Below are 19,628 nucleotides of genomic sequence, written 5' to 3' on the forward strand. Positions count from 1 at the left end.
TTCCCCCTCTAGGTGTCAGGGTTGCCTTGGCATGGGGGCCACCATCCCTGGGCAGCAGTCACCCGCAGGGGACGTGCCTCGGCGGGGGCACAGGAGGGGGCTGGCCTTGGAGTCACGGTTCGGATTCAAGAAGGGAAATCATCCGGGCTTTTAAAAAATTAAATGGAGTCAGTAATTTGATTTCAGAGAGAAGCTGAAAACCTTGTAATGGCAGGAGCAGCTCAATTCCGTGGTGAAAAGGAAAAGCCTTAAATGGGGCTATTAAGCTTTTGCCTGGGATGGATCTGCCCGGAGAAAGAGGAAGGAGGGGGGCAAGCAGGGGGAGAAGTCATCTTCGAGGTAGGGACCGTTTATCAGCCAAGACAACCCTGATTATTTATTTATTTATTTAGTTCGCGTTCTGGGCAGGCATTGCCGCCGGCCTCCTCTTCTTGGCTGCATTTCAAATCCCACTTCCAGCCACAGGTCGGTCCGGAGCGGGCGAGGCACTGCCCTCTCAGGGAAGCAATGAGTGGGATTCTGGTCCAGGCCACAGCTGGGCTTCTCGACCTCTGAGTTTGGGAGCTCTGGGTCACTGCAGGTCGATGGGTCTGTCCAAGCCAGAAGGGTACCAGCTGCTGCCATAGAAACCACAGGACGTGATGAATGGAAAGCAAAGCAGTGCAGCTCCATCCTCCCTCCCCGGAGATTCCAGCATCCCCGTGCGGGGCTTGGTACTCAGGGCTTCGCGCCACGATCCTTGTTCACCCCCTTCAGTGACCCCACTGGGGAGGAACTAATATCATTTCCATTCGACCGATGAGGAAGCTGAGACCCAGAAAGACTAGCCCTAAGGTTACAAAGCTAGAGTGGAGACCAGAGCCCAAGGCATGGGCGGGTCCGGCTCTAAGGCCTTGCACACTGCCCAGATGCCTTCACAGATTCTGAGTAGTGAGATCCAAAACACAGCTGGGCCAGCTCGGGGAGGCCAAGGGCTCTTGTGCTGTCACACCCTCTTCCTGGAGAGAAGCGTGAGCACACCAATACGTGTGTCCTCCCTTTCCTCTGTGTTTTCCCTCCCTGGCCACTCCTATGACTCACCCCTGAAGTCTGCCGAGGCACCCCTCTCCATGTGCTAACGCTCAGGGAGCTGATGGCTCTCAGGTGGGGGCCAACCTGGCCTCCATCAACTCCTGACCATCAGGGATCGGGGTTCCAGGCTCGCTGGAGCGGGGCAATATGGTTTTTGTAGGAGCCAGGCTTTGGGTGTGTGAAGGTAAGGGGCTGGCGGTGTGTGCAGCCGAGGGTTCATGCCAGCCCTCAGGCCATACAGGCAATGGCTCTGTCCACAGGACAGGTAGGGTTCTGTCCACACCTCCTTCAGAAGTAGTTGCAGGCTTCTCAGAGGTGGAACCCAGAAGGTTCCTGGGGAGTGTTATCTGGGGAACTGCCGGGCCCACACTGTGCCTTCCAGGGAGCTCGGGACTTGAGGACCCCAGACGGACACTGGCTTCTGGTTGTCTCCCTCTTGGGGCGGTGAATGTGACACCAGTCCCCAGCCAGACGGTGAGTCCCAGCCCTTTTGTGCTGTGACTTGGTTCTGAGGTTGACAGGTCCAGGTGCCCTCTGGCCCCCTCTCCGGAGGGATCCTGGTCATTGCGCAATGGCTCTTCAGCCTTGATTATCGGTAGCATCTCCTGTGGCCTTCTGGGAGCACGGTGGAAAATCAACCCCTCTTCAGTCGGGCTGCTCGCATAGGGCCTTGTCAACGGTGGGTATTCCTCACCGACGTGGGCAGGCTCCCTTGGGATGGATTCCTTGGACTCTGTTGATTTCACAGTCTCTCCTGACAATTCTTCCAGTGGGAAGGGACTCCCTGATGGCTGGGCAGGGTCCTGGGAAGGTCCTCTTGGAACTTCAGTTAGGGGAACAGATGGTTCAGAACCCAGGAGCACCGGGGGCCCATCGGATCGCCAAGAAGGCCACGGAGGAGAGGGGACATCTGAAGGCAAATGCGTGGCCATGGAAGTGGGAGACAGGAAGACCGATTGTGAGGGTCTGGGGCTAGCCTGGGAAGCTTCCAGGGGCTCTGAGGAGAGTGTAGCTGGAGTACGGGGGTGTGGAATTAAGTCTGCTTTGTTTGAAGGAGTCTGGGGGCCACGGTGCTCTTGAATCGCGCTGGGGGAAGGAGAAGAGCGGACACCCGGCTTCCCCCTTCCGGTCTAGTTGTTTGCATGAATGGCACTGCCCGTTCCAGCTGCAGAGAGAGGAAAAGCATCCGAAACGAGAGCATATGACCCTGACCACACTGTGAACCTCAGCCCAGAGAAGGCTGTGGGGCAGTGGTCTCAGGCTGGGCTTCTAGGCCTGCCTCCAGGACCCCCACCTCCAGACCACCGGAGCATGTCTGTTTTGGACCCCCTTGTGGATCCAGCTGCTGTCTCTACATCTGCCTCCTTCAATCACAATCTCTCAAGACACAGAAAGGGTGAGAGCCAAGTAGGACAGATGAAAAGGCTCTGCCCTTAGGCGGAGGCATGTTAGGTCCTTGCGTTCCCTGGGAAACATTCTGAATTTGGGGAAGTGGCTGGCGTAGACTCAGTTGAGGCCATCATCGCTTCACGGGGACCAGACTCTCGGGTAGGGGACAGCATGTAGCAGACACAGCTGTGGATTCACCTTGGTGGTTTCTTTAGCAGGTCGATGCAAAACACGCGGAAGGGGCAGCCGTCTGTGGGATCTGGAACTGGGGAGAGGCAGTAGACGGTACCTCTGCCGAAGCAGTCTCCCATTCAGGGGACAGGGTGGGTGGAGTAGCCCTTGGTGCGGCTGTGGAGTCCAGCAACTTCTCTCTTGAACCTTCCAAGATGGAAAGGAGAAGTCAGCATCCCCCCTAAGGGAGTGAAATCTTCCTGACGTTTGCAATAAAGGCTGTGATCATTCATCCCATTCCCACAGAATGGAAGCCTGGTGGTCAGTGCCCAGCGCTGAGTTAGGAACTGCCCTCATGGCCGAACCTCACAGACCTCTAAAATTAAATCACATATGCGGGAAGTGCAGCCAAGTTGGTAGAACGCTTGCCTTAGCATGGACAAGGCCCTGAGCTCAGCCTCCAGCACGACATAAACCAAGTACGGCGGTACACACCTGTAATCCCAGCAACTCAGAAGGTGTTGGCAAAAGTATCAGGAGTTCAAGGCCATCCTTGACTAGATAGCAAGTTCCAGGTCAGTCTGTGCTTGGGATTCTGTTTCAAAAACTAACAAACTTAAAATACATAATTCCAGGTCTCTGCGAAGAGGACCTGACCCCAACTCACTGCCCAGCCTGGATGCTACCAGCTGGTTCCATTGGGAAGTCATCTCCTATTTTGAGGTACAATAGACTGATTGACCCAGCCCCAGGAATTGGTCAGAACTGGGTAATATTGCCTGCCTGACCATTGTCAGGTTAACCAGCCCAAGCACTGTTGATGCCCTAGACCAGGCCATGTTGTTCTGTATGGCAGGACATCTTGTACATTTTAAGATGGTCAGCAGCATCCTTGGCCTCCAGTACCAGATATCAGTGGCGTCCTCCCGAAATGCTGAGTAGCGACTTCTATCCATAGATCCAGTACATCCATTTAACATTCTTGGCTCAGGCTGTAAGTTGGTTAAAATGGTGAGATTTTGTAGGGATTTTGTTTTGTGGCTACGTTTTTTGTTTGTTTGGTTGGTTGGTTTTGGTTTTTTTGTTTGCTGGGTTTTTGTTTTTGTTTGTTTGTTTGAGACAGGGTTTCTCTGTGGCTTTGGAGCCTGTCCTGGAACTAGCTCTTGTAGACCAGGCTGGTCTCGAACTCACAGAGATCCACCTGCCTCTGCCTCCTGAGTGCTGGGATTAAAGGCGTGCGCCACCACCGCTATGTTTAAGACAGGATTTCCATATGTACCCCCAGGCTGTTTTTGAACCCACCATCCTTCCTCCTGTGTCAGCCCCACCCCCCACCCCGCCCCCAAGCTCTGACATGGCAGGCATGAGGCACCATGCCCAGCTCTATTATCAGTTTCACACAGAATAACGACCAGAGTTGGCCACCAGGGTCTCAAACCTCTCAGCTGTGTATCCAGAGAAGCCAGGCCTGTGTCTCTAGGGGGCGTCTGGTGGCTCCTGCTGCCCAGACCACCTGCCACTCCTCCCTACCCTGAACTCCTCTGCCACTGCATGGCCTTCCGCCCCGGTCCTAGGTGCCTTTCCCCTCACTGGTTTATACTTCTCCCCTGACGCCCACCAGCGTTTCCACCCAGGCCCTCTCGCTCACATATTACAATGTTTCGTTACAGGGAAACACACCCCACCCGTACTTGTGGGGGTCAGAGGACAGCTCCCACGGGCCGCTTCTTCCCTTTTGCCTCATGGGTCCTGGGGATTGAACTCAGGCCAGCAGGCTCCGCAGCAAGCACCTTTACCTGACGAGCCATTTTGCTTAAGCCTCACCCAGTCTGCAGAAGGTGAAGACAACTGTCACCACACCCACACCCCCACTGCCACTGACCTTCTTTTCCCAGCCTGGGCACCCTACTTCTCAGAAGCTGCCATTGAAAACAGTTTAGAATACTCTTAAACACTTTCGTTTAGATTTGGTTTTCATTTTATGAGGCAAGAGGGAGACTTAAAAAAAAAAATACCTGTAACCTGGGACTGAAGAGACGGCTTGGTGGTTAAGAGCACTGGCTGCTCTTCCAGAGGGCCTGGGTTCAGTTCCCAGCACCGACATGATGTGTCATAATCACCTGTAACTCTGATTCCAGGGGATCTATGCCATAAATGTGGTACCCAGACACACATGCAGGCAAAACACTCATCCACAAAAAAATAAAATAAAATGAACAAAAGTCAAAAAGAAAAGTTCCAGAACTGCAGGCACGTAGGCAACCCATTCATAGTCTGACTCATGAGTCACATATTGACAAAAGAAAAACATTTTGTAAAAACTCCTGGTGAAAATTGGGTCTAACCGGCACTTTTAAGTGGTTGCTGAAAGCAAAAGCTGGAGAAGAAAAAACTGTATGAAACGCAGCCCCTGATCTCCAGTCTTCCAGACTGCGTGGAAAGGCAGGAGTGAGGAACAGAGACTATAAAAAGAACAGAAAGCTGTAGAAGCTGCAAGGAGGTGCAGAGGAGGGGCACTGGGGACCAGGGAGGGGAGAGATTCATTCTGGCTGCTGATATGAAATTAATAAAACCAGAAAGGGAACATTCTTTCCCTGTGTAAATCTTCCCAGGGAGGGGAAGAAAAAAATCCTCCTAAAATGTTTTTATTGCTGTTGCTATTTTCGTATTTTATTCATTACCTCCCTGTGAACAACCTACCTACCCTTCCGAGGCCAGGACAAAGTCCATCTCATCTTCCACGCCTCCCCCTGAGTCCACCTGCCCTCCCTGAGATCCCAGAGCCATGCTGGAGAGACCCCCATCTGGTGGCATCTGCTCCCTCCCAGCCCTCCCCCCATTGCAAGCGCTTGCTGATTCCTGGCTGGGTAGAGTTCCAACCCTCCCTTTCCAAAATCAATATCAGTGCCCCAGGAAACCGTTAAAACAAAAGCAGCCGAAACATGTAAAAACTTTTGAGAAATATTTCCATTTTTAGCAGCCGGTTAGAGCTTGACCCGTCCTCACGCCCCACCCCCAACCCATCCTGCCTTTGTCTTTGTTCCTAATTCTGAGTTCGGGGCTAGACGTGGTAGGCAGTCCCCCTTTTAATCTTTAAATATAGTTCTGAATATAATTACATTTTTATGCAGCACCGAGACATCATATCCTGGTAACGGGGCATTCTTGCACTATTAACATCTGAGTTCAATCTCCTTCCCGTCTGTCTTCTATTGAGGACAGTTAGGAAGTCTGAGATGAAAGTGATTGACATCATTTGTGAATTATGTGTATTTCCTCGTGCTGGATCTGAATGGCTTTTGCTCCTGGTGGTTTTGCATGTGTGAATACCAGGTTGTCTGGTAGTTCGGCTTTCACCGAGACCCCGCTTCAACGGGGCTGCGGCATCCCTTGCTGAGCTCGCACACACAGTGCTTACAGGGCAGCTCGCCTTGGATAAAGGATGCAACTCAGAGTCCAGGGCTCTCTGCCAAGGAGTCTGAGGCACTGGAGCCCACACAGAGATGGTGGGACACACCAAAATGGAAATGGGACATCCTGTACCAGGTGCCACCGCCTTCTAATGCAGGGTTGTGGCAGGCTCCAGGATCCTCATGTTCCAGATTGAGAGAAAAAAAAATCTGAGGTGGGAACTAGGGATGTAGCTCAGTGGGCAGAGTGGTTACCTAGCATCTCTGAAGCCCTGGGTTGGATCCCCAGTACCTCATAAACTGACCATACACCTGTAACCTCATCTCTTGTGGGCTAGAGGCAGAAGGACCAGACATTCAACATGAGCTTTGACTACATAGTGAGTTTAAGGCCAGCCTGAGCTAAATGAGTCCCTCTCTGGTTGTCCCACAAAACAAAACCAAAAACTGAGACACCATTCAGAGAAGCGGCACATGCCTGCAGACCCAGCATCCGGGAGGCCGAGGGACCAACCAAGGCTTCCTAAGACCCTGTCTCAAAAACAAAAATAAATGGAGCAATGGTGATGCACACCTTTAGTCCCTCCACTTGGAAGGAGAGAGGCAGGGGGATTTCTGTGAGTTTGAGGCCAGCCTGGTCTACAGAGTGAGGTACAGGACAGTCAGGACTATGGCACAGAGAAACCCTGTCTTGAAAAACCAAACATAAATTTTAAAAAATAGACATAAAAATAAAGATAAAGGTCAGCCAGTAAAGTGTTTACCACACAAGAATAAGAATGAAGACCTGATTCAGATCTCTAGATTCCTTGTTTGAAAAAATACAAATACAAAAGCTCTAGGCAGGATGGATGATTCAGTGGTTAAGAGCACTGACTGCTCTTCCAGAGGACCCAGGTTTGGTTCCCAGCATCCACATGGCAGCTCACAGCTCACAGCTGTCTGTGACTCCAGGTCCACGGATCAGAGCCCCTCCCTGTACACATATGGTGCACAGGCAAAACCCTTGGCACATAAAAATTGAAAAAACAAACAAACAAGCAATGTTCTTAAAAGCCCTGTGCACCTGTAATCCTAGCACTCAGGAAGCAGAGACAGAGACAGGAGCATCCTTGAAGTTTGCTCGATGGTCAGAGTAGCTGACTAAGTAAGCTCCAAGTTCATCCAAAGCCTCTGTCTCAAAAAAAAAAAAAAAACAAAACAAAAACAAGTTGAGTGAGTAAGATAGACACTAGACATTATTAACCTTTGGCTTCCACATTCATGTGCATGCAAAACACACACTCATTCACATATACATACACATACATTCTCACACACACTCACAAATTCACACTCACTCACACACATTCACACATACATATTCACACACTCACACATTCACACATACTCATACATACACACATTCACTCATACATTCACACTCACACATCACACATACACTCACACATACGCACACATTCACACACACTCACTCACACACACATTCACACATACTCATACATACACACATTCACTCACACATTCACACTCACACATACACTCACACACTCACACATACACACATTCACTCACACACACATTCACACCCTCACACACACACACTCATTCACACACATACTCACACATACACTCATGCACTTACTCACACACACACATTCACGCTCACACACACACTCAAAGCTGAATTGGGAAGTTGAGGCACTCCCGCCTCTGTCTCCCATCCACCGCCAGGTACCTTTTCACCATTCAGGGCCTAGGCCTCTCTTTACCTCAGCCAGTTCCAGCATCATGCCTGACAGAATCGCTAAGCTGCTTAGATGCAGGAGCTCCCAGTCCAGAGAATGAAACGCTGCCAAAGGAGAATGAGGCCAGGGCAGGGCACGCGCCTGTCACCAGCGGGCATGCTTTCAGGCCTCCTCACTCACCCACACACTGGAAAAAGTTCTCCATTGTCCAGTGCACTGGGGAGGCCATCTCTGCAAAGGCTAGGCTCAGGTCCACCCTGTAGAAAGCTCGTGTCCCTGGGGATTCTCTGGCCTCTGGGCATGGCTGTGGGGCAGCAAGGCATTGGTTACATGTGACAAGATACATCCCATGTTCCATGGCTGTCCCTGGTGGGGTTACCTCTAAAACAAAGCCGGGCCTCCAGGGCATTGGAGACCAACACCCAGCCCACCCCCAAAGACCTGCTCTCTTCATTTTTCCCCTTTGGTATTTCAAGAAAGGGGTTCTCTGTGTAGCCTCGGAGCCTGTCCTGGAACTCCCTCTGTAGACCAGGCTGACCTCAAACTCACAGAGATCCACCTGCCTCTGCCTCCTGGGTGCTGGGATTAAAGGTGTGCGCCACCAACGCCTGGCTGCTGTCTGCATTTCTGACTTCAGCCGTGACCAATAGCCCAAGCAAGAGGCCTCAGAGGAAGCAGCGAGGCGATACCACCAGGACACTGACCTGATCCTGGAGCAGCAACGGTGCCGGTATCCTGACGACCACGAAGTCTCCATCCTCCGTTACCGTGAAGTTGTTGGACTGGTGCACCTGGAGGAGTCTGGGACTCAGGGACTCTCTCACCCGGGCTCCTCTCCTGACCAGACCCAGTCTCTGCTTGGGGATGGGAACTGAGATCTCTGACCCTGGCTGAGACGATGCTGGAACCAGAAAGAAACACGACCCAGAAAACGGGCTACAGGCATGCAGGGCCTTAGCCGGGTCACACATGTGACGTGACCAGCCCCACATATTATTTGATTTAGACACTGGGACTTGGTGTCCTGAGACCATATCTTCATAAACAAACAATCAAAGAGAGAGAGAGAGAGAGAGAGAGAGAGAGAGAGAGAGAGAGAGAGAGGAAAAAAGGCAAGCCTGTCTAGCTCTCAGAGGATGCTGCCATTCGAGAAGGTCGCGGGAAAAGCAGGTGCCAGGATCAGGCAGGCCTTTCTCTGCCAAGACTGTACTCTATGACCCTGCCTGGTGCCCCTTCCATTACAAGCTGCTGTTAGGAAACAACTCATATTAGTTGTTTACCCTTTAGCAAGAATCTTGTTGTGTCAGCCCTCTCACGGGGACATTCTGAGCCAGCTCTGCAGTTGTTAAATGAAAGCATTTGTCTCCAAATAAAGATATTTCAAACAGTACCAACAGGGTGGGAGATGTGTATGGACATCCCCCAAGGCTGCTCGGCTCCCAGGGGGGCTTTCATTCTGAAAGGTGTTTCATGATAAAATTCTAATCAGACCTGCAGTGTTCCTCACCCCTCATCCATGCACACAGGACAGAGCCTTTACCCATCTAACTTTGCATAGTGAGATCCTTAGAAGTTAAATTCCCTAGAGGTCAGCAGAGTGCTTCCAGACTCCCGGCGTCCTCACAATGCAGAAGGTGAACCGGAAGAGAGGTCATCGTCCCTAAGTCTTGCAGAATAACACCACAGACCCTTGTACCCGTCTCTGTCCTCAGAGTCCCTAGAGCCTGCCTGGGGTCCCCAGAAGTTCCCAGATCCCAGGTCTGAAACCTCAGTAGATAGTACTGCCCATAGTCACATGTCACACCCCACTCAGACTGCTCCCACATGCCCTCAAGCTCCTCTCAGCACCAAGCATTTCAGAAACCCTCAACCAGGGTTGGGGCTAAGAAGAGGGGAGGCAGAATGTGGCAGGGGGACAAGGTGTTTGACAGCGGGGAGGAAACAGGAGGGACTGACAGTGCTAAACTCAGAGGTAGGCATTGGGGGCTCTCCCGGGTCTTACCCAGTGGGCACGCAGCCTTGAGGGAGTAGGCATAGGAACCGCTCACCAGCCAGAGTGGCAGGAGCTCCAGGGAAGTGTTCAATACCTGGGGAAGCAGGAAGGTCCCCACTGTGGCCACTCTGCCTTCCAGAGGCGCACTCCCTCTGTAAGTGCCCACCCTATCCACTCCATCTTCTGTCTCCTCTCTGAACAAAGCCCCAAGAGTCGGAGCCCAGGAGAGGGCCTGTTGCTCCAGCACAACCAGGAAATATTATTTAGCCAAGATATTTTTAGCAGGAAGCAAGCTCGGAGCAAATGTCATGTGAGCCGTCTTCTCTTACACGGCAACTTTGGGCTATTTAAAGAGATGGTAATTACGCTCCTGCCACCATGATCAGGACGCGCTGAATACATGATTGCCAGAGCCCCTCATCTGCCGAGCAGAGCACTTTACGCTAATGGGGCCCAATTTTCAAAGCCGCCTGCCTAAATCTGTCCAGTCTCACAGGTGGACATGTGAATTGGCACTTCAGGGTGACAAAGTGCTCCTTGGGGTGCCAGGCTGTAGGGCCTCCCTCAAGCTCGGCATGGCCCGCTGTCCACCACTGACCTTCTGTCTCTGAAGAAGTTCTTGTCTTGGGCTTTGGATGGTGACTGTGGTGGCACTGATGTCCACATCTAACCCCATCAAGCTGGCATCCTCCAGAGAAGCTACCAGTTCCCCTCGAAGGGACAGCAACCACGGGGTCTGAAGACATAAAGCAAAGTCACAATGCATCTAACCAGGAGACATGCTCATCCGGAGTCAAGGAGCATGGGTGCTTGCCTGGGGGGGAGGGGTGCCTCCTAAGAGGAGGACGAAAAAGTCATGGAAAGGATCAGTTGGCCAAGGGGTAGGACAGCAGCTACTTAAACATGCTGCTACCCTTATATTTCAGGGGATCAGACCTCCTTTAGGGGTTCTTGGAGCACAGATGAGCATACTGGGCCCCTAAGAATAGGGCCAGTCACTCAGCCTATGTACCATCCAAGCCAGCATAACTGGCATCCTGTTGCCCTGGGCTCTCATTGCTATCCTGTAGAGGGACACAGTCATGTGGGGGTTTTATTTATTTATTTACTTTTGGAGGCTTTCCTGAAACTAGCTCTTGTAGACCAGGCTGGCCTCGAACTCACGGAGATCCGCCTGCCTCTGCCCCCCGAGTGCTGGGATTAAAGGCTCATTTGAGGTTTTAAATAAATATGGGTACCTAGCAATGCAAGAGGTGCAAGGAGGACTACAGTCCACACTGGGAAAGACTAAGACAGAAGGACCACAGTCCACACTGGGAAAGACTAAGACAGAAGGACCACAGTCCACACTGGGAAAGACTAAGACAGAAGGACCACAGTCCACACTGGGAAAGACTAAGACAGAAGGACCACAGTCCACACTGGGAAAGACTAAGACAGATGGACCACAGTCCACACTGGGAAAGACTAAGACAGAAGGACCACAGTCCACACTGGGAAAGACTAAGACAGAAGGACCACAGTCCACACTGGGAAAGACTATAAGACAGATGGTGGGCGTGGGTTCCAAAGACTCAAAGGGATGCCCGGGGAGGAGAGGTTGGCTCTTCCTGGTGACTGTGGGAACCCCTACGGCCAGGAAAAAGAGTGGGTGTCTGGTATAGTGGCTTATGCCTAAATTCCTAACACTTGAGAATGTGAAGGAGGGGTACTTCCATGATTTAAATAATACCTTGGGCTATATAGTAAAATCTCAAAACAACAAAAGCTGGGAGCTGGGGCACAGCTCGGTTGGTAGTGATTGCCTAGCACACCTTGGGTTTGAGTCCCAAACCCAAGGGCAGTGGTGGTGGCATGAGCCTTTAATCCCAGCACTCGGGAGGCAGAGTCAGGTGGATCTCTGTGAGTTCAAGGCCAGCCTGGTCTACAGAGTGAGTTACAGGACAGCCTCCAAAGCCACAGAGAAACCTTGTCTCGAAAAACCAAAAAAAAAAAAAAAAGACAACTAGCTGCCAATCCTAATGCCCTGAGTTCAGCCATTGAGAACCACATAATAGAAGAAGAGACTCAATTCCCTCCTTGGCACTCAGGAAATGGAGGCAAGCACACCAAAAGTTCAAGGTTATCCTCAGCTACTTAGTGAATTCAAGGCTAGCCTGGGTACATGAGACCGTATCTCAAAAAAGGGAAGATCTGAGCACTGCAGCACACACCTTTGATCCCAGCGTTCGGGAAGTAGAGGCAGGTGGATCTTAGTGAATTCAACCTGGTCTACGTTAGAAACTTCCAGGCCAGTCAGGGCTATATAGTAACATTTTGTCTCAAAACAAAAGAGAGAGAAGGGGAAGGAGGGGAGGAGGGGAGGGGGAAATAAAGAGGAGAGCTGTGCACCACAGGAATGGGTGGGCTGCCACTGGGAACCCTTGAGTGAGAATCTTAGCATGACAGGACCCAAAGGCTTTCTACCCCAGCAGGGTTCTGCCAGTTTTTTTCCCCCCAAACAGCTTCAGGCCTCTGCATGGAGGGTGCCGGTGGGGTGGGGGGTGGGGGGGTGGGGGTTTCAGTTCTGCCAAGACCCAGCCCCATAAAGGTCACTACTGTCCTCCAACACTCTCCACAAAAGGGTCGTGGGAGAGTGACAGCCTCCTGCCTCGGAGCCTCGGGGCACCAAGCCTAGCCGAACCTTTCAGAACAATGTCCTGTCTTCACCTACCTGTCCACCATCCATCTGGGGAGGCAAGGGCCTAGAGACCTGCAGAAGAGAGGGGAAGCAGCGTCTGCACCCTGTGGGCGAAGGTGAGCGGGCGAGCGGGTGCTTCTGCAATTGCCGCAGCAGGAGTCCAACGAGAGCGCCATGCTGCCCCGATTGTTTGCTCATTAAGACGAGAAAATCATTTATGTTCTGGGACTCAAGTGTCAACAGACCCCGGGAAATGTCGCCTCAGCTGCTGCCCTGGGCCAGGCCAACAGGGCAGCTGGAGTGTGGAACACAGCTGGCAGGGCGGAGGGTGGGTGTGTGCGACATGGGCCTGCGGTTCAGGACTCCGTGGGGGTGGTTCCCAGGCCCCCCCTCCCACCTCATCTCACCCCCAAGTCACCCACTGCCTCCTCACTGTTCCTTTGCCTGTGGACTCCGGTAAGCACAGGTGGAGGAAGTGCGTTCACCCAGACACCATGCTTCAGGTGCCAAACCATCGCAGCAGGCTCCCCCAGTGAAGACCGTTTAAATGCTAAGATAAGGAAGGTCTCAGGCCAACCTGGCCCCTCACTGCGCCTGAGCCTCGGGGTGCGGGCAAGGGACCTGCCTGAGCCCCGCCCAGCTATCTCTTACCTACACTTCCTATATTATATTATCTGTGTATTTATCATGACATTGTGTACACTGGAGGGCATGCATCTGCCGCAGTGTACATGTAGGGGTCCAAGAGCAACTCAGGCGAGTCGATTGTCTCTTTCCACCACATAGGTCCTGGAGACGGAACTCAAGTTGTCAGGCTTCGGTGCCTTTAACGACTGAGCGATCTCACAAGCCCTCCTCTTACCCTCCTGTTGCCTCAAACCCATCCCAAACCCCTTTGCCTTTGCTGCAAACATGGGCAGGGGTATTGGGCACAGGACAGCATCACAGGCCAACAGAGAGTGACCACCACCCCTCCCCTCGTTCCATAAAACTTAAGGACACTGAGTCCAAAAAGACTCATGAGCCCTGACATCCCTCCCTTCTACCCCACCCCAAACCGGCATGTACAGATTCCATTCTTCCAGGCCCAGAGACAAGTGGGTGGAGCTGAGGAAGTCCCCTATCCCCTCAACCTTGTCAGTGCCTCAGCTGGCTCTGCTGCCCCTGGCCTCAGAGCAACCCCATTGCCGGCAGGCTCAGCACAGCCCACAAGGAGCCTGTTGGGTGAGCCTGTAATCCCCTCACCTTGGAGATGCTGCCTTACTCGGGAAGCAGAGAGGAAGGAGACAGGAAAGGGATTTACTATCTCCCAGATCAGCCACCAAAGCTTCCCTCCCGTCTCTACACCCTAGTCCCACAGCCATAGGCTGGGCTTTTCCGTGGCGGGAGCAATTTTGTGTAAAGGGGGAAAAGGAAGTGGGATCGAGTGCAAACCCACCATGCCCTTTAAGTGGCCGTGGGCAGACTATATTTAGGGCCTGCAGACGTTCAGCAGGACCTCTGATATTCTTCCCTGGGAGCAATCGCTAATCACTGCATTGAGTTTACCGGTGCCCCTGGGCACACTTAACCCAGGGCAATGAATAGTTATTGCGCAGCCTCCCGCTCGGGGCTTGTGGGCACACTTAAGCAAGTTCGCAGATCGCTGGAAGCAGGGCATGGCTCGGGTACACCCTTGGGCACCGTGTGCCATCAGCGGGGAGAGGCAGAGTATTAAATATCTATGTGCCCCGTGCCCGCGGCTGCATTTAGCCGGGGGCAAGGCTGGTGTAACGGCTTTAATTAAAACATAATGCAAGTTCAAGGTGCAGCCATGGAAGCGGCTGCAGAAGCCACCAGGAATGAATCAGTCAGTTCGATGAGGCGATGAGGTTCTATGGTGGGTGAGGGAAAAATGCAGGAGACGGGGTGAGGGGGGTGGCAGCTGAGGCCATTGCTCCCATACAGTCCAATTCTCTGTGACTCCGCCCAGGGGAATGGAGTTCCGTAGTCCTGTAGGCTCCAACACCTACACTGGGGAAGGATGCTGGTGATCTGTGCAGGTCAAAAGGGACAAAGTTGGCTGGCCCTGAGCTCTGCTTTCCTTGGTTCCTGTCCAGTGTTGTATGACATGGGCAACCTTGTCCCCTGGTGGCTGCTCCCAAAATTACAGGCCAGTGCAAAGCCCAGGACAGATGAGAATTGAACCGTACGCAAGTGTCCTTTCAGATCTGATCGTCTGGCACCAGCATAAAGCCTGGCATTCAGTGTGTGTTTCCTGAAGCTTCTCAAATGGGTGGTAGTTGTCATTCACAGGCCTTTCTCCCCTCCCCTCCCCTCCTCTTCCCTTGTGTCATCAGGCAAAATTGAGCATTTGGGGTTTTTTTAATTGTGTGGGTGTATGCAAGTGTCATGATTCATGTGTGAAGGTCAGAGGACAATTTGCAGGAATCGGTTCTCTTCTTCCACATATGGGCTCCAGGAAACAAACTCAGGCTTTACCCACTTGCTGGCAGGGTCTTGCCCTGAAGCCAGGACTGACTTCAAACCTACAAATCCTCTTGCCTTCACCTCCTGTGTGCTGGATTCCAGATGTGTGCACCATCAAACCCAGCTCTAAATTCAGCATCCTGTTTGGCCACACGGTACTTACAAAGCTAAAGTTAACATTCTTGGAAGCTGGGCATGCGGTTCAGTTGGTAGTGTTCCCTTAGCGTGCATGAAGCCTTAGGTTCAATCTCCGCCACCACCTAAACCAGGTGTGGCATCACACCTGTAATCCTACCACTTGGGAGATGGAGGCAGAAGAATCAGAAGTTCGAGGTCATCCCTGCTACACAGCAAGTTCAAGGCCACCCTGAAATGCTTGAGACTCTTCTATCAAAGTAAGTAAACAACTTCTCAAAAAACAAACAAACAAACTGTTCAGTGAGTAAAGTCGACATTTTTCCCTTGCTGAGGAGGGAGTCTAGGGTCTCATACATGCTGAGCTAACTAACGCTCCACCACTGAAATACTTTCCTAGCCTGAAGTCAACTTTTTTTTCTGTTTTGAAGTTGTTTGTTTGTTTGTTTTTGTTTTTCAAGACACAGTTTCTCTGTGTTTTTGGAGCCTGTCCTGGAACTAGCTCTTGCAGACCAGGCTGGCCTCGAACTCACAGAGATCTGCCTTCCCTCTACCTCCCAAAAAGCCAACTTTTTTAAATGCAATCTCACATTCAATTCTAGATTTCCTGTTTCTCTGTTAAAAGATGAGGCAGAGGCTGAGTGACTGTCAGACCAAGGAGTCTACTCTAGCTTGCCAGGGCCCCATTACACTTCAGGGTCAAAGCCCCGTTCTCCCACTACCAGCTATGGGACCTCAGCAGCTCACCTCTTTACCTAATGTCTACTCTGTAGAATGGGAATATATATAAACTCCTGCCTACCGTGCTGTAAAAGTAATAGGGTCAACATTAGCAAAGCAGGGCCAGGGGCCTGGCTCACTGACAGAACACTTGCCCGATAGATGCGAAGTCCCAAGTTCCATCCTTAGCACCAAAATAAACAAATCACAAAGCGGCAGTCGTGGCCACGCCCAGTGCCACGCCCAGTGCAGAGGTTGAGTGGAAGATAGCTTTGCTGAGGAAATGAAGGCTTGAGTTCAAGTCCTTTCTATGTCTGGCACACTCGTTTCTGCTGTGGTTTGCTGCCCTCCCCTGCCCCCAGCCAACTGTCTCTCTGTTCCAGGGCTGCAGACACTTGAGCTCAAGGACGCCACCAGGCAAGGACACAACAGGAGTAAGCCATAGGCCTGCATTCTTTCCAATGGAGACACTACAACTGAAATCCATCACTCCCCAGTGTGTGTGTGGGGGGGATGGGAAGATGGAACCTGATGTCTATAATTCTTTGACATGACCTAGGTTAATCAGGATCCAACACTGTTTAAATTGTTCTGTGGATAAAGTATTAGGACTTGAGTTTGGGTCCCCAGAACCCACACACAACCAGACGCAGTAGCCAGAGACTGTCATCTCAGCATTCCTATAGCAAGATAGGAGGTAGAGTCCAGAGACTCCCCAGATGTGTGAGGGCAAGTAGCCTAGCACACGGAGCTGCAAATGAGAGGCCCTGTCTCAAACAGAGAAAGGTGAGCTCCACTGTCCTTGGGGCACGTAAGAAACTCATGCACATGAACAGAGAGAGAGAGAGAGAGAGAGAGAGAGAGAGAGAGAGAGAGAGAGAGAGAATAAGGAGGGGCAGTCTGATGTCAAGCCAGAAATCCTGGATCCAGAGAGAACTCAAAAAACACAATCCTGCTGTTCTCGTGTTGACTGGATGTCGTAAAGCACACAGCTGCAGAGACTGTCTCATTACCCCCCCCCCCTTATCCTGACACAGGCCTCAATGCCCACAAGCCCAGGGGAAGGTGATGACCAGCCAACACCACATGTCCACAGGAAATGGCCCTTGCCTGTGTCTCTAGCTGTCACCTCTGCCGGGCTACGCCCAAGGAACCACAGTCATCTAGCTGGGCCTCTGAAGAGAAGCCAGTCCCAGATGCCCATCACCGCCTCCCAGGCCTTCCCCGGCCCTCCCCAGCTCTTACCTGAATGAATGAGGGATGGCAACGGACTCTCTGCTCACCCAGCTGCCACGTGACCACGGGACACTTCATTATGTAGTGACCACTCTGCTTCAACCTTTTGGCCCCTTTTTGAGACATTCTGATTTCCAACCTGTAATTTGCTTCCTGGAAGTCGGACAGAATTCACACGGGCAAATGAAAGAAGGGAATGCAGTTAACAGGCCTCAATTATGGGTCAGCCTCTGTTCACTGCGGGCAACATTAACAACTCCAGCCTCCCAAAAGCCTGTCTCATGAACGAGCGAAGAAGTAAGTAGAAGGGTCTCGGGGACTGGGGACCTTGGCAGATTCTGGCCTGTGGCAGTTCAGTCCCAGGGCCAGGGAATTGCTGTATCTTTCACAAGGTCACCGTAAAAGGGACAGCAAGGCAGTTTGTATCTGCTCATTCCTGACAACAGACAAGTATCTGCCTGTTTCCTTCAACCCCAGTAAGAAATCCCTTGGTCCCATTCTACAGCTGAGGCAGTTGAGGCTCCTCAGATGTGAACCGCTAAGCAAACAGCACATGACCATTTCTGTAACAGAGCTTCAACAAAGGGTCCCACAAGTACCTAGGGTATCTCCCTGCATCCCTACAAAAAGCCCAAGCCTGAGCTCTGGAGCAGGGGTGGGGGTGGGGGGTGGGAAACAAGGTATGTGGTGATAAACCAGGCATGAGGATACACACCTATAATCCCCGCATCCAGGGGGCTGAGGAAGGAGAACTCAAGGATTGCTTGGGATACAGAGTAAGTTCAATGCCAGCCTATTCAGAGAGACCCTGCCTCAAAATAAAAGGTTGGGTTGTTTGTTTGTTTTTTTAAGGGGGAGCTGGAGGTGGTGATGCTCACCTTTAGACCCTCGGGAGACAGAGGCAGTCAGCTCTCTGGGAGTTCGAGGCCAGCCTGATCTACATAGCTAGAATGTTCCAGGCTAGGGTTTATAGTGAGACTCTGTCTCAAAGCAACAACAAAAGAAGCTGGATACGTGACTCAGTAAATGTGTACTTTCCAGGCAACCGGGCATCCATGAGGCCCCGAGTCCTGTCCCCAGCATTGCAAACAAATAGTTTCTCAGACCCACCTCTTTCTGCACAAGGCAGCCAGAGTACAGAGCTCGGAAGATGAAGCCGCCCCCGTGAGCAGGATGCAACAGGAAACCACATTTGGTAAGAAGAGAACCCAGGTGGTTGGGGGCCCTCTTGGTGCCTGTGACAGAGACAGACAGCACCATGGGAGAGCAGCAGAGGCAAGGCCAGGAATGTCAGACACCCAGACATAAGCCCATGGCTGCTCTACCCCGGAGGACCAGAGCACAGCAAAGGTAGAAAGGCAGATGACAAAGGAAGCCTGTTGTCCTGCAGACGTACCTGCCGACTCTCACCCTCCTCCCAGCTCTGGGCCCAGCCTAGGATGTAAAAGTTGTTCCTCTCCTGATCCCTTTCCTCCACTGTGGGCTACTTCCTGCAGCATCACAGGTCTGCAGGAAGTAGCCTGCAGTGGTCCCTCCACCCTCCATCCAGAGACCCAGGTGAGGTGGACCTACGCCTTCTCTGCTCTCTCTCTGGCCTTGCTGTTGTTTCTAACGCATCACGGATGCATTCGGGACCCTTCCATGGGCTGCTTCTTCCTCCTGGAACGCTCTTCTAGACGCCTGTGTGTCTCAGCCCACCACTCTCGTCTTGAAGTGAATCCCCCTTGTCAACAAGGCCTCTGCCAGCGGAGCCTCCGTCGCCCCCTCTTAACCTCGCCCCCACTCTCAGGGCCACCTCGCCTGCTGAAAAATGTCTGCGACTACAGCAATGGTCTTGTTGCCCTCCACTCAAATGCCAGCCCCACGGCGCCAAGAGTATTTATCTGTTTTGTTCTTTGCTGTATCCCTAGCGCCTTAAGCTGCATCTGGTGCACAGAGGGCTCTCAGTAAACATTTATTGGATGAGTAAAACACAAAGAGGAATATCACTGAGCAGAGGGATTACAGGCAGTTTTCATTATTGTCTTTAGATTTCTTCTGTTTCCATAATTATCTTGTGTTGCTTTTGAGGTGGGTTTTTTTTTCTTTTCTCTTTTTTTCTTTAAGTTCCCCACCCTCCGGCCCCAAAGCCCACACTTTCATTCTCAGAGAGTTGATGGGAGATGAATAGGCCCTTGCAGGAGACAGCTCCGGCAGCCTGGATGTGGGGGACTCTCTGGTGACATGCCTTCCACTTAAGAGCGTGCAGCCTTCACGGCTATCTTTAGCAGGAGATCAAGGCCGAGCCCATGGCTCTGAAAGGCAGCTCACTGGGGAAATAAAGTGTCTAAGCCTGGATGTGCAAATTGACCTGGATTGCTTTCGTTTCCCATTCACGTCTGCACTTTGTAAATATTTGCTGTACCCTGCTGCTCACACCTGCTTGCTGTCCCTTCAACGTTATGGAAGGCAGCAGGCAGCATCCCCACCTGGTGCTGCCGAGTAAAAGAAACTCTTCCTCCAAAGCCACAGGTGTCTCTGACAGCGTCTAAAACTAATGGCCTGTGGCTGGCTGCTGTGACTAATTCCCTGATTATTGACTTTATGATTTTACACTTAAAACTTCT

The 19,628-nt window shown here is 51.9% G+C and overlaps 1 protein-coding gene across 1 annotated transcript in view; it reads right to left on the reverse strand.

Moving 5' to 3' along the window:
- Nucleotides 1-482: 482 nt before the first annotated feature.
- CUNH1orf127 (chromosome unknown C1orf127 homolog) overlaps nucleotides 483-19,628 on the reverse strand; it is a 30,729-nt gene continuing 11,583 nt past the window's right edge. Inside the window, 12 exon segments of the mRNA XM_040735063.1 lie at nucleotides 483-617; nucleotides 1,081-2,176; nucleotides 2,179-2,236; nucleotides 2,659-2,704; nucleotides 2,706-2,838; nucleotides 7,970-8,093; nucleotides 8,494-8,690; nucleotides 9,792-9,876; nucleotides 10,381-10,518; nucleotides 12,496-12,534; nucleotides 17,032-17,175; nucleotides 18,133-18,257. Of these exon segments, the coding sequence (XP_040590997.1) occupies nucleotides 1,140-2,176; nucleotides 2,179-2,236; nucleotides 2,659-2,704; nucleotides 2,706-2,838; nucleotides 7,970-8,093; nucleotides 8,494-8,690; nucleotides 9,792-9,876; nucleotides 10,381-10,518; nucleotides 12,496-12,534; nucleotides 17,032-17,175; nucleotides 18,133-18,257 (2,126 nt within the window). The 3' untranslated portion in view covers nucleotides 483-617; nucleotides 1,081-1,139.

The sequence above is a fragment of the Mesocricetus auratus genome, unplaced genomic scaffold (assembly GCF_017639785.1).
Source record: "Mesocricetus auratus isolate SY011 unplaced genomic scaffold, BCM_Maur_2.0 Super-Scaffold_100042, whole genome shotgun sequence".
NCBI classification, from domain to species: Eukaryota; Metazoa; Chordata; class Mammalia; order Rodentia; family Cricetidae; genus Mesocricetus; species Mesocricetus auratus.